Raw genomic sequence first — 25669 nt, forward strand, 5'->3', positions numbered from 1 at the left:
GAATTTTTAAAAGAGAGTGGAAATTAAAAAGCACGTGGGGTGAGCTATCAACAAGCCCAAGAAAAGAACATAGGTGAGATGTTAAGCAAGGGGTGGATTAGGCATCGTAATCTCTACTCCTTTTTGGAGATTATTATACATGCTTTAGTTAATTAGTGATCAATCAAACTTATTTCCCAGCCGTTAATCTTTCTTCACACTTCCAAAATGACCGACCGGGAAAGAACAGCAACAGCAACACCACACAACAACCTCAAAAAAAAAAAATCATTGTAACAATCCAAATTTCATCCATAATTGTCCCACCCTTTACAGACTCTCTCTCCCCTCTCCCTCTCTCTCTCTCTCTCAACCTATCTGTGTCTATAGACTTATAGACACATTCGGCAGCATAGTACCAAATCTTCAAATATAATGCAGGGGAGATGACCCATCAAGAAAACGAGAGTTTTGCACAGAGTGACAAAACGAGAGAGAGAGTGAGAGAGAGAATGGGGTGAGAGAGAGAGAGAGAGAGAGAGAGAGAGAAATGGGGGCAGCTGGAAGTTTTTTACAGTTCCATAGCTGCTGATCACTTCCTGGCATTGTAGGCCCTTTTGGGCAATCTTTCTTCCTGATGATGAGCTGATTGTCTTTCGGGGCAGAGGTTATCCGTCTGTGTTGTAGTTGGACAGGAGAGTGTGTGTCTTTTCTGATCTGGGGCAGTCAACAAGGTTTCCTGTAAGTTCCTGATGATCTTGTCCTCTGATGAATCTGAGTTTCCCTTAGCTTATTAGCTTCGTGATCTTCTGTTGCTTTGTTCAGAAATTGGGCTAATTTGCTGGAAAGTTTGAGTCTTTACATTGTTCTGCTGAGTAAATTTGACTGATTATGAATTCACTCTCGCTCTGCTGCTGCATTGTTGCCCCTATATCCGCGTGTCTGCTGAGTTCGATTTTCAGGTTTCGCTCTGTTCTCTTGGCATGGCTTTGTTCTTTGCCTGATCTTCTGCTCTGGACATAGTAATCCCACCTCAGCAGTTTGTGTTCGAGTTGGTTTTCGTGAAAACTCGGGATTCTTTGCCTGTGGTTCTGCATCCATTTGATTGGATTTTCAATTGAGTTTCTGTGAGATCTGATGTTATAGATTCCAATTGATTACCTGGAAATTCTTCAATTTTTTGTGCGTATGTTAATTTTTCCTGCTTTTATTAGTCTTTCGTGCACTTGTTTGTGATATTAAAGCAAGATTAGTTTTCATCCTCCTCCCTTTATACGGTTAGTAGAAAGTTAATTTTTCGAGAAATCCATGGCTTCCCTTTTCCATACATGAGCTACAGTGGTTTTTCCCTAATCGTACCCATATCTGTTTTAATCCTGTATTTACCATATCCAGGTTCCCGAAAACAAGATACAAAGTTATCCCAGTAAAGTAAAGCGGTGGCAGGAGGAATCTGTACTAGTGTATTATTCTGGCCTGGATCCACAACTTAAGTTTGGACGAGGCCTTTGCCAAGTCAAAACCAGCCGTTTACTTGTTACTTGCTGGGCTCATGGCAACTCTGTTGCATTCTGAATCGAGGCGCTTGTACTCTTGGTGGTGGAGCAGCCACATCAGCCCCAAAAACTCGAAATGGCTTCAGGAGAATCTCACAGGTATTGATGGCCAGCTTCACTGGTTAAATTCATACTCTGCCGTGTTTCTGCAGAAAAGCTTCCATTTGCTTTGATTTTGTTCAGTTCCCTTACTTTCCAATACGGTGGCTGAGTCATTATTTATCAAAAAAATTTTGCTGCAAAGAACTTTAAACAGTGAACCTGAGATTTGATCTAATTGGAACTAATCTTGACTCCTGAAAGAGCACGTCTTGAATTTTCTCTGTGTGATTCAATTTTCTCTCAGTTACTTGCTGTTTCATATGAAACTCATAGAATTACTCGTGATAGTGCTGTAATAAGAAATATTTTCCAATGCATGGTTTGTATTGTCAGATTTTACTGAAATGTATTTGAAACGAATAAGAGCTTTTTAAACACCAAGGATGAGCATTCCATTGACCAGCTAAAGAGTTTGCATTACTTGCTAGACAGAACACTGTTTCATGGTAAGATTAATAGTATTGTGTCTCTCTTGTTGGACAGATATGGATACAAAAGTGAAAGCTATGATCAAGCTAATCGAAGAAGATGCAGACTCGTTTGCTAGGAGGGCAGAGATGTACTACAAAAGACGGCCGGAGCTCATGAAGCTGGTCGAGGAGTTTTACCGAGCTTACCGTGCACTAGCAGAGAGGTACTTACTGATGCAAATTTAGCCAACAAAAATCAATGGTGACTGAACAGAAATCTGCTGGAGACAGAGAATAGAGGGATGTAGAATAGAGTACACTTTTTATATTTGATCTATAAGGTCTAATTAACATCAAAACACCAGGCATAAAGATTTGGAGATTCGATGCACTCAATGCATTGGCAGCATTGCATGAATATGATCATTCAAGATTTGAAAAGTAAAACGTAGTCTGAATAATTTTCTGTTTGCTTGTTGTAAGATGCATCTTTTTTTGGTAGAAGTACAATGCATTTGATTTCTGTCCCTGCATTTTTTCTCGAAAAAACAAAGAGAATATTTCCAGCTTCCTTTGAAAATTACGTCTTCTACTCTGCAATCCAAACCCTTACTCCTTTCTTTTGTGCATTTCGAGTAATGGAAAAATATATAGTCCTGAGATTTCACCATAAGTATGTATTCCTGAAATTTGTGACTGGTCTTCAATCAAGGTACAACCATGCGACCGTGGAGCTCCGTCTAGCCCATCGCACCATGGCTGAAGCCTTCCCAGACCAAGTGCCTTATTCTCTTTCTGATGAGTCGCCCTCAAACTCTTCTTCTGGCCCTGATGCGGAGCCCCACACGCCTGAGATGCCACATCCTATTCGTCCATTTCTCGACCCTGAAGGATCTGACTCTGGCTCTACCAAGAAGGGGCTGAAGCAGGTGCATGACATGTTTGAGTCTGAGGATGCCGTGCACCAGAGTTTCCAACAAGGGCTGTCCCAATTGTCCCATGAGAACAAAAACCTCAAGACTAAAGTTGTTTCAGAGTCGGAACGAGCGAGCAGAGCTGAGGTCGAGGTCCAGACCTTGAAGAGTATCCTCTCCCAGATGCAGGCTGAAAAGGATTCTATACTGGCAGAGTATGAAAAGAGTTTGGAGAAGCTGTCGAACCTGAAGGGGGAGCTCAATTGTGCACAGGAACATGTGGAAGGGCTTGATGAAAGAGCAGGCAAAGCCGAGATTGAGATTAAGATACTGAAGGAAGCCCTGGCGAAACTGGAGACTGAGAGAGACATGAGCCTTTTGAAGTACAATGAGAGTTTGAAAAAGATATCTAATCTTGAGTTGATGCTCGAAAAGGCAGAATCGCAAACTCAGAATCTTAAGCACGAACTATCGAGATTAGAAACTGAGAGAGAAGCTGGGCTACTTCAGTATCATCAATGTCTAGAGACGATCTCTGCTCTTGAGAGCAAAATCTCGCTTGCTGAGCTGGATGCAAGGAAGCTTTCGGAGCAAGCTAATGAGGCAGAAAGAAGAGTCCTAGAACTCGGGGAGGCTGTTAAAAAGTTGAATGAAGAGAAAGAAGCAGTGGCTTGTCTATACAAGCAGTGCCTTGAGACTCTGGGTGAGATGGAAGCTGAGCTTTCTCGATTCCAGGAGGAAGCCAAACGGCTTAACAGTGAGATCATGATTGGTGCTGAGAAGCTGAAGAGTGCTGAGGAAAAACGTAGTTTATTGGAGAAATCAAACCGTTCCTTACAGTGTGAGGCAGAGAATTTAGCAAAGAAGATTGAGATGAAGGACCAAGAGCTTTTGCACAAAGACGAGAAGCTCGAGAAACTTCAATCCTCAATGAAAGATGGGCATATGAGATTCAATCATGTAGATGCCAGCCTCCAGACTCTGCAGAAGTTGTATTATGAATCTCAGGAGGAGCAGAGAGCTCTGGCTTTGGAGATCAGAAGCGGCCTTCAGATGTTGAAGGACTTGGAAGCTCGTAAGCTCGCGTTAGAGGAGGAGATCCAGCGGGTCAAGGAAGAGAACTGCAGCCTCAGTGAAATCAATTCGGCTTCTACCCTTTCAGAGAAAAATTTAAGGGAGGAGTTATGCAGTTTGAAGGAGATGAAAAAGAAACTCGAGGAGGATTTTGCTGCTCAGGCTGAGCAGTGTAATGCTCTCCAGCGAGAGATAAATCAGTTAAGAGAGGAGATCACAGGCTTGAATGGTTCCTATGGCTTGTTATTGTTGCAAGTTGAGGAGTTGAGAGATGAAAACACAGAGCTGAGAGGGGGCCAGAAGCATGATGAGGAGGAGAGAGAAACGCTTCATGATAAGCTGAAGATAATGGATGAGATTTCTGAGAAGAACTCAGCTCTTGAGAGGTCCTTGTGTGAGTTGAATGGAGCTCTGAGGGAGTCGAGGGAGATGGTGAAGCAGTTGCAGGAATCGTGCCAATCTCTGGAGGGAGAGAAATCGACCCTTGTCACCGATAAGGCCACTTTACTCTCTCAGTTGCAGAAGATTACCGAGGACATGCAGAAGCTCCTAGAGAAGAATGCTTCATTGGAATGTTCTCTGTCTGCAGGAAGAGCTGAGGTGGAAGGCTTAAGGGAGAAATCTAGGAGAGTAGATGAATTCTGTCAGTTGGTAATTAATGAGAAATCGAATCTTCTCACAGATAGGAGCTGTCTGGCCTCGCAGTTGGAAAACGTCGAAAGGAGGCTATCTAATTTGGTGAGGAGGTTTGAGAACATGGAAGAGAAGTGCTCAAGGCTGGAGAAGGAGAAGGAGACGACTCTAAACCAAGTAGAAGAGCTCCGAGGTTACCTTGGCCTGGAGAAGCAAGAACGAACCACCTATATTCAATCAAGTGAGACACGTTTGGCGGGTCTAGAGAGCCATGTGAAGTTCCTACAGGAAGAGATTCGGCTGAGGAAGAAGGAGTTCGAGGAAGAGGTGGAAAAGGCCGTGAATTCCCAGCTCGAGATCTTCATCCTGCAGAAGTTCGTGGAGGATCTTGAGGAAAAGAACCTGTCTCTATTGTTCGAGTGCCAGAAGCAAGTAGAAGCTTCAAAGCTTTCAAATAAGTTGATTACTGAACTAGAGAGTGAGAATCTTGAGCAGCAGGTTGAAGTCGAGATGCTCTCAGATGAAGTGGGGCGGCTGAGGACGGGGATTTATCAGGTCTTTCGGGCACTTCAGATTGATCCACAAATTTGGTACAGAGATGAAGTGGGGAAAGCGAATACAGAAAAAGTTCCGTTGCTTCATATTTTGGATAAGATTGAGAATATGAAGAGTTCTCTCTTAAGAAACAAGGACGAGAAGCTGAGTTTGTTGATCGAGAACTCATTGCTATTGACGGTACTTGGACAAGTTAGAGTGGAGGGTGAAGAACTTGAGACGGGGAAAAAGTCAGTGGAGAAGGAACTCGAAAAGATAACAGCAGAATACTTCCTGGTGGAAAAAGAGAAGACCGAACTTCTAGAGGAAAACGAGCTGCTGAAGCTTCAAATTACTGGGGGAGGTGAACGAGAGAAAGAACTCCAATATGATTTACAGAATCTCAGCGAACAATTAGATAAGTGGCAGCATGAAAATTTGGAAATAGTAAAGGAAAACCGAGTTTTGCATGAAAAGATGTGTCTGACGGAAGAAGAGAATCGTGCTCTTTTGAAGGAAAACGATGAAATTTTTAGAGAAGCAGTCACTGCAGGAAACCTCTCGGTGGTTTACAAGAGCTTAGTGGAGGAAGAAGAGTGCGAGATAAAAACTCTCTCTGAAGATCTTCAAGAACTCTATGAGATCAACAGAAGACTCAGGGAGGAGGTAAGAAACTTGAAGGATCAGTTGGGTGTGAAAGGGGAAGAGAATCTCTGCCTTGTGAGATCTGTTGAGAAGTTGAGTGGAGAACTGCATGAAGTCAACGACCTGAATGATCAGTTGAACCATCAGATTGTAATGGGGAATGATTTTCTCAGAGAGAAAGCGAGGGAGCTATCTGAAGTGGAAAACAAGCTCGAGCGATCCCAGTGCTCAACAACCGAGCTCTGTCGGACTGTCCAGGAGCTGAGTAGGGAGCATGAGGAGTCGAAGAAAGGAAGAAGAGACAGGGAGGAGGAGATTGAGAGGCTTCTAGAAGCAAACAGAGAACTAGAGCTCGAGATTAGTAGATTGAGAGAGGAAGTGGAGGAAAGGAGGGCTCGAGAAGAGAGCTTGAGCTCAGAGTTGCTAGAGAGGAGTAATGAAAATGAGCTGTGGGAGTCAGAGGCTTCGTCATTCTACTTCGATCTCCAAATTTCAGGTGTCCGTGAAGTTCTCTTGGAGAACAAGGTTCACGAGTTAACAGAGATTTGTGAGAATCTAAAGAATTCAGGAGGCGAGGAGATCGAACACATGAAGGAAAGAGTTGGTTTCTTGGAGAGGGAGATTGGAGGGTTGAAGAGCCAGCTGTCTGCGTATATTCCTGTCATATCATCTCTTCGAGATGACATGCCATCACTCAAGCAGAATGCTCTCCTCTGGAGACAACTCTGTGCGGAGGGGAAGCTTGAAAAGAAGGTATTTGCACTTCATCTTATAGCTTGAGATCGTCGGACTGGTGTAATTGATTGTTACTAGGAGACTGAAATAAAAGAGTGTGCTGATGCTATTTCTTTTTTTCTTTACAGGATGTGGAGGAAAGGGCTAATAGGATCTGTGAGAACCATCAGGAACTTGGAGAAGACCAGAGTGCTGCAATACAAGCAGGAATCTCGAACTTGCAGAGGATGCACAGCAGAATTGAAGCTGTCGAGAAGGCAGTCATGGAAGAAATGGGAAGGCTCAAAATGGAGAGAGTTGAAGACCCAAGAACTTCGGTTGAGGAGACCAAAGACGAGTTGCTCAATGGAAAAGTTGTCACCAGGGATGAGACTAAAAATGAAGTTCCCCGTTCAAGGACTGGCCTGCTCATGAAAGATATCCCTCTCGATCAAGTTTCGGATTCTTCCTTCTCAGGAACGAGCCAAAGAAACTTAAGGGACAGCGACCCCCTTCCTGATTCTTCTCGTGCCTCAACTGCAACAGAGATCACTGAGCAGAAGAAGAGTGAAGACTTGTTCTTGGAGTTGCAATTCGAGAAAGAGTTGGGAGTCGACAAGCTCGAGCTTTCAAATAGCAGGGAACTGGAGAAAGAAGTTTACAGGAGAAAAATCTTGGAAAGACTCGTATCGGATGCCCAAAAGTTGTCGAGCATAAGAACAAACGTTGAAGATATAAAGGAGGAGGTGGATGCAAGCAAGGGGAGCAGGAAGAAGAAGAACGCCAACCTCGAAGCGGTTAAAACACAGCTACAAGAAGTCGAGGATGCAGTTGTGCAACTGATGGTAATTAATGATCACCTGACAAAGGATATTGACGGAAGCCGGTCCTCGGTGGATGGGAGCGGCCCCCCTGCGGAAGTGGATGAGTTGGGTGGGGCTGTCCATGAGAAGAAGGTGAGGGAGCAGGCCAAGAGAGAGAGCGAGAAGATTGGACGGCTGCAGTTCGAGGTGCAGAACATACAGTACATTCTGGTGAAGATGGAGGACGAGAAGAAGTCCAAAGGGAAGAACCGGTTCTCGAGATCTGGGACGGGGGTGCTTCTGAGGGACTTTATCTACAGCGGGAGACGAAACAGCGAGAGGAAGCTGAAGAAAGGGTGCTTCTGTGGCTGCTCGAGAACATCTACGAAGGGGGACTGAGGAGAAGGAAGATTTCTTGTGGGCTGTATTGTATGTGTTTCCATTTTTATGTTCTTTTTGTACCATGACAGGAAATGGTTTCCTGGTATTATGTTTTGGGATCATTTCTTGAATTAGACAGTGAAGACTGCTAGCCCTTGTGTTCATGGGAACCTGTAGTGACAAAACTGTTAGTCGGGTTCGATAATATCTCTGTAATAAATCGTGCTAATGTCTTTAGAGTACCGATGGAACTCGGCTCTCTCTTCTTTTGCTCACTGTCACTTGGAAGTTACCCAAAAATAGTCCATAAAACGGTTGAGGTGTTCGTGCGAGGAAATAGTTGGAACTTGGAAGTCACCTAAAAGCAGAACGAATATGTGGTATTGCTATCCAGAGATCGGTCCTTCATGTCGATGTTCTGTGTGAAATTGTCTGCCTCCCATACATTCTGCAATGCTGTTCAGCTTCTCGACCCTGATCATGGTCTCGCTGATGAGTCGTTTGGATTCCTCTCGGACTCCGGATAGCCGGCTGATGGACTCAAGCCACTGCACGAATAAAATAGTTATACGTGCACAATCAAAAATTGGTCATAAAGTTCGGTACATTCAGTTTAAGCGTTCAATAAGGAACTAGGCTCAGGTAATATAGAATTTTCCTCTCTTCATTCACCCAAATTCTAATTTTGCACTTGGTTCAGGTTTATTCGGTTCGATTCAGTCTGGTTCAGCCTTTCGCGGTAATCTGCATAGAGAATAGCTACTAGAATGCTACTTTTATTTTATTTCATTTTTTACAGCTAGATTCGAAGTCAGATTCGGTCAATTAAGAGAAACTCTACAATCGTGAATATTCTTTATTTCACGAGACTTGAACCCAAAATTTTATTTACGCGAACCAATCCATCTTTTCTTAGTATTTGTTCTGATAAAGGCTGAGCTGAATTATAGGCCTTCCGGCTTCCACAGACACAGAGACGGAGAACGGGCAAGTTAGGAGTTTGAACCGAAGCTTTCCCTTCGCAACTTCCAATGGCGTCTTCTTCTTCAACTGCTGTGATGAGTTCTTCCGTTCCCATTCCGGCTTCCTTGTACAGAAGCAGCAGCGGAACCTCCACCTCTGTAGCCTTCCGGCGTGCTGCATTCTCCTGGCAGCCGGCGTTCCCGGTGAAGCTCCGGTCGAGAAGGAAGTCGGCCGTAGCCGTCCGTGCGAAACTCGGCGAGAAGAGCCCGTTGCTGTACAGGAAGCTCGGCGATTCCGACCTCGAAATCAGCGAGATTACCATCGGAACAGTAGCGAATCCTCCTCGAATAATCCTCATCATTTTGTTGATGCTAATTGAGCGTAGATTGTCAATTAGGAGACACTGTTTATGTTTCAGATGACATTTGGGGAGCAAAATACGGAGAAGGAAGCTCATGACATTCTTAGTTATGCGTTCGAGCATGGCGTAAACATTCTCGACACTGCGGAGGCTGTAAGTATACATCATCAGATTTTCTTTGACATTCTCGATTCGTGCTTTGACTACATAAAGATTCATTAGAAATGGCATGAAGGTTGTTTTTGATGCAGTATCCAGTGCCAATGAAGAAGGAGACGAATGGAAGAACGGACCTCTATATCGGCAGCTGGCTTAAATCCTGGCCACGTGATAAGGTATTCGAGTTTAGCTCCCGACTCAAAGCATTTTGCTTCTTTCAGTCCGAGCTATATACTGCGCATTCTTTTCCTGCATACGTACATGTATTCCATTAGAGTAGTCTATGAATTGGAGACGAGCATCAGAAATTTTCGTACTCGAATAAGCCTGTGATTTGAGCCAATGTTTTCGTTTTGCTGTGAGCTTGCTTAAATTAAATGGAGTTTTGACTCAGGTTCCTTTCAAAGAATTGTTTTATAGTGCTACCAGCATGTACTAAGAGAAATTTAGTGTCAGCCTTTTCATGTATGTCTTTCTGTCAAGATTGAAGATGGCGAACTAACAATATATGTCTTGTTATCAGTTGGAGATATATCTGCATTTTCTATGTCGATAATAAATTGTACTCTGAAAGCAAATGCTTAAACTGAGAGCGTTGGCCTATAAATTTTCTTGTTGGTGCCAGTTACATTTCCTATTTGCGACAATTAGATTTCAGATTTTCTGTTTATTCACTTAGCTTTGTGGAATGAAATGGGATTTGGTTCTGTTATCAAATTCAGTGGTCTTGTCATTGGCTTTCCAATCTCATTGCTGAGGGTTGCTTTTGTGATATTTTTGGTGGTGTAAAGTATTGCTGGCAAAACTGATAACATGGGAAAAGAAGCTATAATTGAACAGACTTTGTTGTGCTGGCTAGGTCATTGTGGCAACAAAAGTGTGCGGCTACGCGGAAGGAAGAGGTTATATACGCGACAACATCGATGTGTTGCGGGTCGATGCTCCCAACATCAGGGAGAGCGTAGAAAAGAGCCTTAAGCGCCTCGGAACTGATTATATAGATTTGCTTCAAATTCATTGGTAGCCTATCTTATTCCGTAGAAGAACTGCTGCACCTTTATTTATTTTTCATCTTTTTTCCCCTAGTGGGATCACATTAGGTATACATAGGTCCTTTAGCCCTCTTTGTCCATCATTACTTCTCACTCTCTGTATTTAGGAAGAAATTTCAATAAGAACTATTGTATTTCGATTGTTTATTCCGTTGCTAAATATACTTAAAATTACAAAGCCATGCTCGATAGATATAACCAAAAATTTCTAGTGTCTTACTAAATCATATTATTTCAGGCCAGACCGTTATGTTCCGGTTTTTGGTGAATTTTCATATGACTATGCAAAGTGGAGACCAAGCATACCTTTTGTGGAGCAGCTGGAGGCCCTTAAAGAAGTCATTGATCAAGGAAAGGTAATTTGCAGCTTTTTTATACTTCAACTTTAGGTTTCTCAAACCATAACGAGGGCCTTCTCTACAAATTCGTAAGAGAAGTCAATATCAGGTTAAATTTGGATTATTGACGATCATGAGACATTCTTTCATAACAGTTGCATCTTGAAAACTTTATCATGAATGACTTGAAATGGAGTTGAACTCAATATCAGGTCCGTTATATTGGAGTTTCGAATGAGACTTCATATGGGGTGATGGAGTTCGTTCACGCTGCTAAAACTCTGGGCCTACCAAAGATTGTTAGCATACAGAACAGCTACAGTTTGCTCTTCCGATGCCGTGTTGAAGGTATCACCATTCAAAAGTTGTCATCTTACAGTTTGTTCACCATCGATCTCAGAGGCGTTAATTTTCAGTATCCTTTGCAGCTGATAAAAATGAGAGGCCAATTATTAGGTTTTAGAAAGGATTAAACTGCGTAGATAGGTTTAAGAACCAAACCAGGTAACAACCAGCTAATCTATAGTTCTAGTTTTAACTGAGGAAGACTGCTACTAATTCGAGAAAATTCAAGCAAAACCCTGTTGGCTTTCTCTGTAGTTCCGTTTGCACATCCAGACTCCCCCAAAAGAGAGAGAGAGAGAGAGAGAGATTACGCCTACACGAAGTCTCTCTTTAAGTCAAAAGTTTGTAATCCTTTCTTGCTCATGTTAAAATTGCAGTTGATCTGGCGGAAGTTTGCCACCCGAAGCATTGCAACATCGGTTTACTTTCTTATTCTCCGCTTGCTGGTGGAGCGTTGAGTGGGAAGTACTTGGACATCAATTCCGAGGCTGCCAAGAAGGGAAGATTCAACCTGTTCCCAGGCTACATGGCGAGATACAACAAGTCATATGCCAAGGTATGTAGGTTTATTTTCAAATGGTAAACAGAACTTTTGCATAATAATTAAGAAAATAAACATAATTTATATTGCAAGTAGAACATAAAGCATGTGAAAAGTTCGATTTATCAGGAGATTAAAGCAGCTTTAGCAAGTGTTTCTTAACTGTAATTCATGCGATGAGGTCTTGCTATTTTTATGATGTTTCATTTACGGGAAGTTATTAATGATGAATGAACCCTATAACATTCGACACACAGATATTTTCTCTAAAACGAAGAGCGTAGAACTAAGTCGTAGTATCTTTGCTGCTGTTTTAATTTTACCAGGAAGCAATGCTCAAATATCTTGAGGTCGCGAAGAAACACGGGCTAACCCTTGTTCAGCTTGCACTCGCTTTTGCGAGAGACCGCCCATTCATGACGAGCTCCATCATTGGTGCAACTTCTGTCGAGCAATTAAAGGAAGATATTGATGCTTTTCTGACAGTCGAGAGGCCTCTTTCCGAAGAAGTAATGGCGGATATCGAGAATATCTTCAAGAAATACAGAGATCCGGCTGTCCTCTAAGGATTGTGTACCAAGATCCATGATTTTCCTGCCTCTTTGGCATATGATGAGAGGATTTATTTCCCGACATTCAATAGAAAGCGAAAAGGCAACCAACCATACCTTTTCTTTTCTTTTTTGCTGAATTATGCGATGCCTTATTAAATTTGTTCATGATTTTTTTCCGCTCTTTTCCATTATACAACAGAAGGGCCATGTTATTATATTATTTTTTCTTGCCTTATGGCACTATTTAATAAAATTTCTCATGTTTTGACCACCATATAAATTTCCTATGCTCAAATTTATCGGAAAAAATAAAATAAAATAGAACCTTAATGCATGGATGCAATGGTAGAACTACTTCGGATGAAAAGTTTTCGTACTTTTAGAATAATGTTTTATACGAGAAGAATGATGTTTCGTATAAAACAATTAGACGATTGATTCATATATATAGTCAATTGATTGTTTTGTACGGAACATTGTTCTCTTTATACGAAATATTATTCTCAAGTACAAAATTTTTTTGTACAACTGAATATCTGCAGTCGACTGATTATATTGTACGAAATATTATTCTCCTTATATAAAACATTATTCTACAAGTACGTTTTCGTACAATTGAATATATAGTTACTGTGGCTAAGAATGAACGTAAGAATTATCCACTGTTCTAATATTACGCACCCCCGGGCCCATCTCACTCCTCGCCATATATTTACACGTATCCCACCTCAACGTCCCTCCGTTACATTCGCCCTCTGTTTAACTTTTAATTTTCATGCATTAATTTTCATTTTTCTCAATGGAGTCAATTTTGCTTGAGGGAATATACATGAAATAAGGCAAAATTAAAAAACAATTTTTTTGAATTATTAAATAGAGTTATCAGAACCGGACCGGACGATGAACTGGAAGGAATATGGGTTCATGGATTTATGGGTTCAATCGGGAGGTCGATGGGTCGGACTGCACGTTTAATTAAAATAAAATAAGTATTTATATTATTAAAAAAATATGATAATTAGGATAAAAGTATGATGATTTCAAAGAAATATAAGGATAGTATAAGAAAATGTCTATATTTAATATTTCTTATTCCAAAATAAATATTGAATTTTAATAAGTACATTAAAGTGGAGTTAAAAAAACAAGAAGATAGTGATGGCTTGGTTGGTAGCATGCCAGTATGGGAAGTAAGGGGTTATGAGTTTATGTCCTTATAACAACCTAATAATTTTTACATTAAAAAACTAAATAGAAAACCTATAGAATCGGCTAGTTCAATGGAATTTTTCTCAAAAACCTTATATTCCATCCTCGTGGAGCAGGCACAAAGTCTAGTTTACATAATATTTTCCAAAATTGATATAAATAAGGGTTAATCATCTAAAAAAACACAATTTTACACTTTTTTTTTTAAATTTAGCACGATTTTTGAAGAGTAGCACATAAGCATGATCTTTGCACTTTTTCAAGTTTAGCTGCATTCTAGTACGTTAAAAAAGAAGATTGTGCTTGAAGGTTGTGCATTTTTGTACTATTTTAAAAAAATTGTGTTATATTTAGAAAAAAATGTAAAAGTTTTTGTACTACTCTACAAATGTTGTGCTATATTTAGGAAAAAATAAAAATGTCATCCATTTCTCTGCTATTTTCTAAATGTCGTATTATATTTAAGAAAAAATACAAGGGTCGTGCATTTCTTAGTGATTAACCCTATAAATAATGACAAAATATATGGGAGACCTTGGGTGAATTCCCAACAATTAATGCTTTATTTGGTTTGTGAGTTGATTTTTGAAAATTTCAACTCAACCCCATTTTTGCAAATAGACAAAACCCATTTTCCCGTTTTTTTCTGACAAGCGAGACCCCCTTTCGTCCCATCCTTTCTTCCTCGCCATTCTTCCTACCATCGATTGGTAGCTCAAGCTCAACCCTCCCACCCCTCCTTCCTTCTCCTGCTCGACACCCTTCTTGCTCTGCTTGTTCTCCCCCTAGATTTTTTGAGGTGAGTTCTTCAACAATTTTTTTATTGCACATAAAAGTTTTTAGAATTTTAGGATTTTTCAATTTTATGTTTGTAGTTTAGGTATTAAATTTTAAATGCATATATGATGAATTTCTATCTTCAGTATTTTCATCATATCTGCATTATCAATTCAATAACAATCGATCTCAGAAATCTATATTAACACGGACCATGCCAAAATAAGTAGAACCATTATAAAGTAATCGGTCATCGTGTCTAACAAGTTTAATCATGCTAAAATTTTATAGACGTTGATTTGCATAAGCCTATTGTAATGGTTATTTTGGCATGATTATTGTCTTTACAGTATAATATGTCTAAATTCATATATTACTTAATGTGATAATAGATATGGATATTTTTTTTATTTGCAAATGACAAACTAGCGACCGTTTTAACACTTCTTTTCTGTTAAAAATTCTTTTAACATTCAAATCAACATATACATATATAGGTCCCTAATTCAAACTTATAATTATTCAAAGAAGTCATATTTTGGTAGATGTGATTTTCAAAAGAAGCCATACCTTAGTAGATGATGGAACATAAGCAAATTATGTGATTTTTCAAAGTTACTGATGTTTTGGTAGACGTGGAAAAAATTATTGATATTTTAGTAGATGAATTAGAAAAAAGAAGCAAACTATGTGATTTTTTAGGTTAAAAAATTTGTGGCATGCTATTCACGTAGGCAAACCGTCTACCACATCACTACCGTTAACGGCCACGTCAACAGTTTCAACGATCTAATTAATGGATTGATAGATAAGAGAAATGGAGGTAAATGTTGTGATTTTTCATGCCAAAATTTAAAAATTTAGTAGATCAAAAAATTTCATGAAAGTAATTGATTTTTCATATTTTTCCTTTGTTGGTTATTAATCTCTCTTACAATCAATTTTATAATAATAAATTTTTCATCTACTTTCACGACTATATATATACATATATAAATTTTCATTCATCCACGTATTTATCAACACTTGCAATATTCATTACACAAAATCGAGTTAAATTAGATCATGTGTTTGTCAACACTTGCAATATTCATTACGCAAACTGAACTGTTGACAATATTCATTACGCAAAATCAAGTTAAGTTGGATCATGATCTAAGTTGAAAACCAAACACAAGCCTAGTTTACACTCTTATAGAAAATATTATCTACAAATTTTATTCATACAATTTGGGTTTTCTATTTTTCTGAAAGACAGAATATCGAAACTGGAAGTGTCCATGCCCAACTTGAATGAGGGTCATGGATGATCTCAAAGGCCAGTCTCAAAGGCCGGTCTCAAAGGGCCATCCCAGCCGAGGTCGAAATTGCCAGCATCAAGGGGTGGGTGTCGGCAGCTGATGGTAAGATCCCACTGCAAGAACCCCACCTCCCAACTTTCAGGAGGCTGCAATCACCACTGACCACAAGTCAGCTACCTGACGAGAAAGAATGCCATCTAAAGTGCCCAACCAAAAATAGGCAATTGAGAGGCGAAGGCGCCCGGCATTGCTCAGCATTACTCCTAACTGACTAGATTATCTCAACTAGTTTTATATATGTATATATATAGTCGTGAAAGTTGAGAGGCGAAGGCGCCTGACACTAGTTTGAACCAGATTTTCAACTAACTAGCAAGATGCTCTCGGACACAAACTTTAACTGGATCCAACATAAGAACTCATCCATGCTGCCTCGGCGAGGCACCTCCAAGAAATGTCCTTAAGGAATTGAGACGCCTTGCAATTGCAATGAGCCGCAGCCAAATAAAGTAGTCATCGACAACCAATAATCAAGTCCTGGTCATTTTTCATCTAATAGTCAAAAAATTTAATTGTTAATAGATTGAAAATTTGCCGAGCCTAAAATAAGACTGCACTCAACTTGACCGAAACCGAGCCATAGCCCTGTAGTAGTCTATCTCATTTATCATAGCCCCTTCTCACCCAGGCTGATTCCAGTTCAATGTTGTTAGGAGATCAGTGAATATTCACTCTCAGATAATTCCATGAAATCCATGACTAAAATGGAAAGGATGTCTGAGAAACCAACCCAATGAAAATAAACATAAATGCTTTTTAAATAGGGTGTCAATCGACAATCTAACAGGGTACAAAATCAAGAACAAAATTGTCTCCTCTTTGCAGCAGCTCAGCTAAACCCCATTATAGGCTCTAAATTGTTTGGAGAAAAAGAAAGATGATAAACACATCTGTAAGCCAGAGACAAGATGGAGAAACCTCGGCAGTCTCTTGCATTCTAAGCGCCAATGACCTCGGTGGTCCCTTCTGCCACTGTTTCATCAGCTGGCCTGTCCACCTTCACGCCAACATCTTCCGAAAAATCACCATGGACCTGAAGCATATAAATAAAAACAGCTTTAATTTTTCTGACTCCAAAAACAGTGTGTTTCAAGTAAGGAGGATAAAGAGACGTGCCTCCATCAACTTTCCAAGATCAAACTTGGGAGCTTTCAAAATTTTGACTTTGCGGATGAACACGTTCTGGAGGGGGTAGATGCCCGAGGTTGCTTTCTCAATTTCCTTTCCGATGGACTCGGGAATGAACTTCCTAACTAACTCCTTCAGGTCACAAGACGTTGCCTGATTCACCATTATCTCCCTCATCTTCCGGCGGATCTAAAATAAAATCCAATGGCATATATTAGGTAAAAATATGTACCAAATGCAGATAAACATAAATTCAATTCGTTCAGTTTAAGCGAAACAACATTCAGATAGTTGCAGACAATCTCTCTTAATCTCTCAGAAATCTAGAGGTTGCATGACCTTTCATATTTCCGGATTCTCAAGGATTCTACCTAGTTAAAACAAATATTAAAATCATGTTACCCAATGATTACCTGTCTAATCTGGCTAGATTGAGCATAGCAGGTCCTCTTGACCTGGTTAGGACGCCTCTTGGTGAAGCCAATGCAAAACATCCTCAGAGTGTAGCTGTCTGTTGTCTTCACATCCACATGAGCTTCAATCAGAGTTTGCCATTTCCTTACCAGCGACCTCAGCTTGTCGGTGGTGAAGTCCATGCCCTGTATATTCAGGGACATTCATTAGTTAGGCTACATAAGGAACAAGATCAAGTGATGGTATGAGTGAAGGCAAACTTAAATCTTACCCAGAAGTTAGTGAGGACGTTCCTCCCTTGGACATCTTCTGCTCTCAAACGGATCTTTCTGTATGCGTGGTCCTCATCACCCTGGAGGTCAGCTAAGGAAATCTCGAAAACTCTGTGCTTCAGTCCTTCTGAAGCAATCTATAAGATGGCAACCCAGACAGGCAAAAGAAAATAGGACCGAAAGCCCCATTAATAAAGCAGGACCTCAGATAATCAAAGTTCAAGTGGAAACTGACTAGAGACAGAACCATCAAATTTTATATCAACAGCTCTATTAGAAATCAATGAGACCGTATTCTTGCAAGGCCCGAGAACACATTTACCAATTTTCTTATTGGGTTGATTATACAAGGAAAACACTCGATCAAATCTTAACATTACAGGGTCTCAATATCAATTTCACATGCATTAACAAATTAATTTCTACTAAGAATGAACATTTGCTAATTCTACAAAATACAAACATTGGCTACTGAGCATAAGCTCAAAACCTAAAATATGAACAGACAGAAACCAAAGGCTGTACCCCCGTCCAAAAACAACTAATTCGCTGTACCTATATTTCCCAATTTAACGTCGCAGGTTTGATACTATGCACCGTCAATGAACTTGAATCAGCTCAGACGATTTGTCAGACGAAAAGCTACTTAATTTATCCCAATTCTCCCCTTACTTGCTAACGAATGCTAAATATAAAACCAGGAGAAGTCTCATTCAATACCTTCGTGCCCTGAGTACGAGTGACTAGGGTTTTCCCAACGTTCTTGACAGTGAACACGGACGGAGCCTTGATATCGTACCAATCCTTCTTGGCAAACGGATCGGCTCTGCACAACAACAACACGGAGATTTCAAATGAGAACCCAGAGAAGCTCCCAAAGCAGATCAATCGCACCAATGCAATTAGGAAGGGGATGAATTGAGGACTCACGCCTTCTTCTTGCCACCCTTCTTCCCCTTCGAAATCCGCTTGTTCTTCCTGCGCCAAACACAACAGCAAACGAATCAGCGCGCCACTAAGAGATACGGGAACAGGTCGTAGCGTCGTAAGCATGAAATGGCCGGGCGGAGAGAGAGAGAGAGAGAGAGAAGAGAGAGACCCGACGGCCATGGCCGGATGGAGGTTAGGGCTTCCGGCGGTGGAGCAGAGGACTGTGAGTACTCTGAGGAGGGACGACGGCTCCGCTAGCAAACCCTTCGATCAGCTCAAAACCCTACTTTTGCGTTGCGACAGGCCTTTTATATGAACGTCCCCTAAACGTTGTCGTATTGCATTCTAGTATATCTCTGCCCTCTCCGGCCCAACTTTGAACGGGCCCCCTCGTTGGCTCCCTAACGAGATGGGCTTCTCTTCCGATTGAAATATGCAATCCAAATTCTCGGCCCGCCCAATAGCACGGCGTGATCAATTCGTTTTTTGCTCGTGTTTTATCGTGCCATGTCATTATTGGAATGGTCCGGTAAGGCACAAAAATTTATCGTTATTGTCCCATAATGTGTGAAAAAAATACCTTTTTTTTTACCATGTTTGTGTTCAGTGTCAGCACGACCCTTTTTGTGTATACTGCTGTGTTGAGCTAATCCGTCACTGTGTTGTGAATGAAGGAGCAGGTGCCAGCATGGATGACGGTGGAGGTGCCAAGAGAAGGAGCTCTCGTCAGAAGATTCCTCCTCGAAGATTTGATGATTTCGTTTGAGGCCCGAGTTAGTTAGAAAAGTGTGTGCTGGCATATGTGGGCGAGGAATGAGTGGTTATAATAAGGAGGTGAACGAAGGAAAGGGCAGGCAATCTGTTGAGTAATATTCCCCTTCTCTCATCCCCTGAAGTCTCCCCCTCTGTAATTCTCATCTTCTTCTGAAATCTCATCCCCCTTTTCTCCTGAATGTGTTACTGTGAGGATTGCAATTCTCCCTTAAGAGTTGCTGATTGAATACAAGCATTTCCATCGTTCCTTCCCTGATTTTTATTCCATTTGTTCCATTACTTCCTCTGTCAATTGTGGGATTCACTACATTGGTGCTTTCATTGCGTTCTCATCTCCTATGGCCGAGGGTACTCGCCTCAAGGTTCTCGATGATTCTCTAAAGGCTGTTCAGGAGGTTCAACTCCAACACCAGAAGGAGTTCGAAGGCTTGCATTCCACCGTGATGGGTCAACAAAAGCTATTTCAGGAGGTCTTACACCGCTTGTCTTCCCTGGGCACTCAACTGGACGATTTCATGGCGACTCCGGGTAAATTTCGTCCTGCTACTGCTGATTTTTCGAGCCAAGGATCGGGGACCAACAACACTCCGACCTTACGTCATCGGCCGGCTCCGGTTGACATTAGCCGTTTCAGCGGCACGAACCCCGAAGCTTGGACATTTCAGGTGGAGCGTTACTTCACCTTTTATAACATCAACCCCGAGCATCAGCTAGATCTCGCTTCCTTCTACTTAGAGGGTGCCGCTCTTGAGTGGTATCGCTGGATGTTTCGTAACAAACAGCTGGTTGATTGGCCACATCTTGCTGAAGCCCTCGTTACTCGGTTCCGTAAGAAGGATTTTGAAGCCCCTGAAGGGCGGCTGGCTAAACTCCGCCAACACTCCACTGTCACTGAGTATCAGGCGAGCTTTGAAGCGATCTCTAATGAAACTATGGCCTTACCCGGTACGTTCTTGCTCCATTGTTTTATTTCGGGCTTACGATTGGATATCAAGACAGCAGTCTTGGCCCATAGGCCTACTACACTGGAGGATGCTATCACCTTGGCCCGTCTACATGAGCACCGCCTTGCTCTTGAGAAGGGTTTTATTCGGCCTTCGTTAGGTCGCTCCCCTCCGTTGCTTCCGACGCCATCCACTCCCTCCAGCTCCGTGGGTTCAACGATCACCCCTCCTACAACGCTTCCGGGGAAACAACCAGTGAAACGACTGAGTTATGCGGAAGTCCAGCAACGGCGTGAGAAGGGTCTGTGTTTTTACTGTGATGAGAAGTACACCTTCAATCATAAATGTGCCTCTCGACCGAAGCTGTTTCTCTTTGAGGATGAAGGTGGGCAACACAGCGAACCTGTATCGCCGACGCCCAGTGATACTGCCTTGGCCGAGGAGTTACAGATCCAAGAGGTACAAGCCCTTTCGACTATTTCTTATCATGCACTGGCTGGGAGTATTTCGCCGACCACTCTCCGATTTACTGGCCACATCCATGGCATGCCAGTTCAGGTTCTGGTGGATGGGGGTAGCACGCACAATTTTGTGCAAGCTCGGGTGGCGAAATTTCTGGGGTTACCCATTGAACCTTCTCCTGCTTTTTCAGTGTTAGTTGGGAGCGGTGAACGATTGTTCTGTGAAGGGCTTATTCGAAGTGTTCCTCTGTCAATTCAAGGCTGTGAACTTCCACTCGATTTTTATGTCCTTCAATTACATGGGTCTGATATAGTTTTGGGCGTCTCTTGGCTAGCCACCTTGGGTCCGATTCTCACAGATTATGCAAATCGTCGCTTTGAATTCGATTTTCAAGGGCAGCGGATTTGTTGGATAGGAGACTCTTCCCCTGCAATTCAACCTGTCCAGCTACAGTGTCTGCGACGTATGCAGGATACTGATTCTATTGCTTCTTTTTTTCGTCTGGAATTATTAACTACGAGTGTGGAATCCACCCCAGAATACCCACCAGACCTCTCTGCGTTATTGACGGTCTTCTCGGATGTCTTTGCTAAACCACATGGCTTACCGCCCTCGAGAGCACAAGATCATTCCATCCACTTGCTGCCCAACTCTGGTCCTGTAAACGTGAAGCCCTATCGATACCCACACTTTCAAAAGCAGGAAATGGAAAGACTGGTGGCTGAGATGCTTCAAGAGGGCATCATTCGAAACAGCACCAGCCCCTTTTCTTCTCCAGTTTTGCTCGTTCGTAAGAAGGATGGTACATGGCGCTTTTGCGTCGACTACAGGGCTCTCAATGCTATTACAGTTAGGGATCGATTTCCCATTCCAACTATTGATGAGTTATTTGATGAGTTGCATGGTGCTTACTATTTCTCCAAGCTGGACTTATTGGCAGGATATCACCAGATACGCATTAAAGCTGAAGATGTGGACAAAACGGCTTTTCGTACTCATGACGGACACTACGAGTTCTTGGTAATGCCCTTCGACCTCTCCAATGCTCCTTCGACCTTCCAAGCCCTCATGAATGGAGTCTTTCGGCCTTATTTGCGCCGGTTTGTTCTGGTCTTCTTCGATGATATACTTGTCTATAGTCCCACTTGGGCGACCCATTTGGAACATTTACGTTTGGTTTTGCAGTTGCTGAGAGATAACCACCTTGTGGCCAAGAAATCCAAATGTTTATTTGGTCAAACTCAAGTGGGTTATTTGGGGCATGTTATCTCCAAACAAGGCCTAGCGGTTGATCCGGACAAAGTTCTCACTATTCTGCAGTAGCCTCAACCACAAAATGTCAAGGGAGTCCGTAGTTTTCTGGGCTTAGCTGGGTACTACAGGAGATTTATTCGACATTATGCCCATGTTTCTGGTCCTTTAACTGACCTGCTGCGCAAAGATGCTTTTTGTTGGAATACAGTGACGCAGGAAGCATTCAAATCCCTGAAGCAGAAGCTCAGTTCCACGCCGGTATTAGCCTTACCCGATTTCTCTAAGGACTTTCAGGTTGAAACTGATGCTTCTGGTATTGGTATTGGAGCTGTGTTGTCCCAAGACGGTCATCCCGTGGCTTATTTCAGTCAGAAGCTGTGTCCACGAATGCAACGAGCTTCTACTTATCACAGGGAAATGTATGCCATTACCCAAGCAGTAAATAAATGGCGACAATATCTTCTGGGGCGCAAATTCACCTTTATCACAGACCAGCAATCTTTGAAGAATTTACAGGAGCAAGTGATACAAACTCCTGAACAGCAGAAATGGCTTAGCAAGCTGGTTGGTTATGAATGCACTATAGTGTACCGTCCTGGCAAGCAAAACTCAGCTGCAGATGCTTTATCCCGAGTACCTGCAGCTACTCTGCTGGCTCTATCTAGTCGAAAGTTTGCTTTAGCCGATGAGTTGCGCAAGCTTAACAAAGAGCACCCCGAGTTATTAGAGTTGCAGCAGCAATTGCAAACAAACCCCTGCTCCCTACCAGGATATGAATTTAAGGATGACTTGTTATTTTTTCGTGGAAGACTAGTGATTCCTTCGGGGTCACCTCTCCGTCTCACACTTCTAGAAGAATTTCATTCTTCACCAATTGGAGGGCACGCGGGAATAGCGCGAACCTTCCATCGATTATCTTCTAATTTTTCTTGGAAGCATATGCGAAAAGATGTTCAACAATTTGTTGCTGCTTGTCAAGTCTGTCAACAAATGAAAGATAATTTCCAGCGTCCAGCTGGTTTGCTTCAACCTCTTCCAATTCCAGAGATGGTATTTGAAGAAATCTCCATGGATTTCATTACAGGTTTGCCTAGTTCTAAAGGGAAAGCAACTATCTTGACGGTCGTCGACCGATTATCGAAGTACGGGCATTTCACTGCTTTACCAGCTCATGTCACAAGTAGGCAGGTTGCTGAGGTTTTTGTGGCTGATATCATTCGATTACATGGGGTACCTCGGGTGATTATAACTGATCGCGACCCAAAATGCATGCACTCGTTTTGGCAAGAGATTAATCGACTCCAGGGCACCACGTTGGCTTTCAGCACTGCCTACCACCCGCAAACGGACGGACAAACAGAGGCGCTCAACAAATGCGTGGAAATGTATCTACGATGTTTCCTTGCTGATTCTCCACGTAGCTGGGTGTCAATGCTTCCGTGGGCAGAGTATTGGTACAATACTTCCTTCCAAACATCTGCTGGAACGACACCTTTTCAAGTTCTATATGGTCGAGAGCCCCCCACGATGGCACGGTATGTTAAAGGAAGTAGTTCTAATGACTTGGTGGAGCAACAGCTGCTGAATCGAGATGAGGTTCTCGCCTTACTGAGGCAAAATCTAGCTAAGGCTCAGCTCAGAATGAAGCAGCTAGCTGATCGTACGAGACGTGAGGTGCACTTCCAAGAAGGTGATTGGGTTTATGTAAAACTGAAATCTTATCTCCAAAGGTCGGTTCGCTTACAACGCTATCACAAGATTGGAAGACGCTACTTCGGACCCTTCCAGGTGCTAAAACGAGTAGGTGAAGTGGCTTATAAGTTGGCCTTACCAGAGGCAGCCTGAATCCATCCTGTGTTCCATGTGTCGATGCTCAAGAAATGCATCGGAAACCCGGATCAGCAGGTCACTCCGTTACAGTTGGTGGACTCAACCGGTTCATTCCAATTGCAGCCAGAGAAAATTCTGGCATCACGAATCATTAAAAGGGCTGGCAGTCTTGTAGATCAATGTTTGATCAAATGGGAAGGCCTAGATGATGAGGCTGCTACGTGGGAAGATAAGTCCTCCATACTACAGAACTTTCCTGATTGGAACCTTGAGGGCAAGGTTCAATTTTGGGATGGGGGTATTGTTGTGAATGAAGGAGCAGGTGCCAGCATGGATGACGGTGGAGGTGCCAAGAGAAGGAGCTCTCGTCAGAAGATTCCTCCTCGAAGATTTGATGATTTCGTTTGAGGCCCGAGTTAGTTAGAAAAGTGTGTGCTGGCATATGTGGGCGAGGAATGAGTGGTTATAATAAGGAGGTGAACGAAGGAAAGGGCAGGCAATCTGTTGAGTAATATTCCCCTTCTCTCATCCCCTGAAGTCTCCCCCTCTGTAATTCTCATCTTCTTCTGAAATATCATCCCCTTTTTCTCCTGAATGTGTTACTGTGAGGATTGCAATTCTCCCTTAAGAGTTGCTGATTGAATACAAGCATTTCCATCGTTCCTTCCCTGATTTTTATTCCATTTGTTCCATTACTTCCTCTGTCAATTGTGGGATTCACTACACACTGCCCCTTAATTGCTCATATCATCTTGTGCCGGGAGCATTAGAGTTATCGTGTCGGGACAACCGGCCTAATAACTGTGGGACGATACGATTTGTCACCCCTTGTAGATGTTTACCAAATGACCAAAACGTGCTCTTGACAATCAGGAGTTCAAGACTCATGCATAAATATATTCACCCCAAAAAATAAAGAAAGAAAAGAAAACAAAAAAAGAAGGAAAAAACACAACGTGAAGATGACAAAGTTAAAATTGGGGAGGAAGATTCTACCGGAGAAAAAAATCTAACCAAAAAAATAAATAAATTGGGGAGGAAGAGAGAATGGGAAGAAAAAGAAAAGAGAGGGTGAGTGAAATTTAGAATTAGCGGATAGTTATTATAAAAAGAATTATTATTATTATTATGATCTCAATTTAATTGTTCTTATTAATAAAATTTTATGTAGTTGTGCAATTTCGGCAATGGAGTGTGATGAAAGGTTTCTTTGTACTAACAGTAGAGAGGAGAAGTAGAGATAATAAATCAATATTGGACCATACTAAGAAGTTTAAATGTAGAAAGATGTTGAAATTAATGATATGATAAATTAATAATGGAACAAACAGAGAGAGGTTTAGAGATGAAGGATTAAATTGAACAGAGCGATTATTAATGGGAGTGCCTTTTTACTGACTTGCCGACGGTCCACCAACCCCTCACATCAAAAAACTACCTTTGGTTCTTCTCAAAATTTCATGCCATTCCATGCTTCCTCTGCTTTCACCACATTTTGACACTAACTTTTCCAAGGCCCCAGCACTAATTATTGAGTGGTCACTTCTCCTTGGATCAAGGAGACGCCAACACATGGTAAGTTTCATATATCTGTAAAACGTTTAGTGCAGTGAGACTCATCTACGATTATGAATTGAGATTTTTTTTTAATCAAATTGTCATTTGAACAACTTTGGTACCCTTTATTTCGCTGTACTCTAATTCTTTTCTATACGCATAGTCTTTCCATTATATAATTTCAAAAGAGATAAAGTAGGCGTACGAAACATGTATATACGATGGATGAGGGAGCGACTAGCCCTACCTGGTGTTATAAATATATGAATCTTTGAACTAATGAACTATATTGGTGTCGGAATTCTTCGTTTCTAGAAAGAAAAAGGCAAGACATCTTTTCTTCTTACTTTGGACATGGTCGAGAGTTGTTGAAGTTTAAGAAAGATAAGTAGTTGGCATGAGTATTTTTAATTCAATTAAGTGGCCTTCTAAGTAGACCAATTATTATTATTATTATTATTATTATTATTATTATTTAAAAAAAAAGAACAAAGAATAGGTCCAAGTCAAAAGTTTCACTGTTATTTTTCATAAACTTGCGTAAATATAAGGAAAAAAAAGAGTGAAATTCCTAATCTCTTCATGGCTCACCACAACAAAATTAGTCTGAGAAAAAAACATGCTTGGAGCATCAGGGAATTTCGCTGGGGAGTAGGGCTTACTCATTCTCAATTAGAATGCCATATATATATATATATA

The 25669-nt window shown here is 41.6% G+C and overlaps 3 protein-coding genes across 3 annotated transcripts; 2 read left to right on the forward strand and 1 right to left on the reverse strand.

Annotated features, from left to right (window-relative positions):
• Positions 1–328: 328 nt before the first annotated feature.
• Positions 329–8011, forward strand: LOC116208556 (protein NETWORKED 1A). Its single transcript, XM_031542052.1, has 5 exons — positions 329–720; positions 1375–1634; positions 2121–2271; positions 2760–6600; positions 6711–8011. Exons 2-5 carry the CDS (start codon positions 1532–1534, stop codon positions 7761–7763), a joined length of 5148 nt encoding a protein of 1715 aa, XP_031397912.1. The 5' UTR covers positions 329–720; positions 1375–1531; the 3' UTR covers positions 7764–8011.
• Positions 8012–8665: 654 nt separating this feature from the next.
• LOC116208557 (protein tas) lies at positions 8666–12332 on the forward strand. Its single transcript, XM_031542054.1, has 8 exons — positions 8666–9037; positions 9127–9222; positions 9321–9404; positions 10088–10248; positions 10519–10636; positions 10831–10966; positions 11341–11519; positions 11831–12332. Exons 1-8 carry the CDS (start codon positions 8777–8779, stop codon positions 12068–12070), a joined length of 1275 nt encoding a protein of 424 aa, XP_031397914.1. The 5' UTR covers positions 8666–8776; the 3' UTR covers positions 12071–12332.
• A 3789-nt stretch (positions 12333–16121) lies between these two features.
• LOC116209407 (40S ribosomal protein S3a-like) lies at positions 16122–18467 on the reverse strand. The gene is made up of 7 exons (XM_031543039.1): positions 18319–18467; positions 18150–18197; positions 17940–18045; positions 17219–17356; positions 16947–17132; positions 16522–16722; positions 16122–16438 (listed from the first exon to the last, which is right to left on the reverse strand). Exons 1-7 carry the CDS (start codon positions 18327–18329, stop codon positions 16343–16345), a joined length of 786 nt encoding a protein of 261 aa, XP_031398899.1. The 5' UTR covers positions 18330–18467; the 3' UTR covers positions 16122–16342.
• Between the last annotated feature and the right edge of the window lie 7202 nt (positions 18468–25669).

Source organism: Punica granatum, chromosome 5, assembly GCF_007655135.1.
Source record: "Punica granatum isolate Tunisia-2019 chromosome 5, ASM765513v2, whole genome shotgun sequence".
Lineage (NCBI taxonomy): Eukaryota > Viridiplantae > Streptophyta > Magnoliopsida > Myrtales > Lythraceae > Punica > Punica granatum.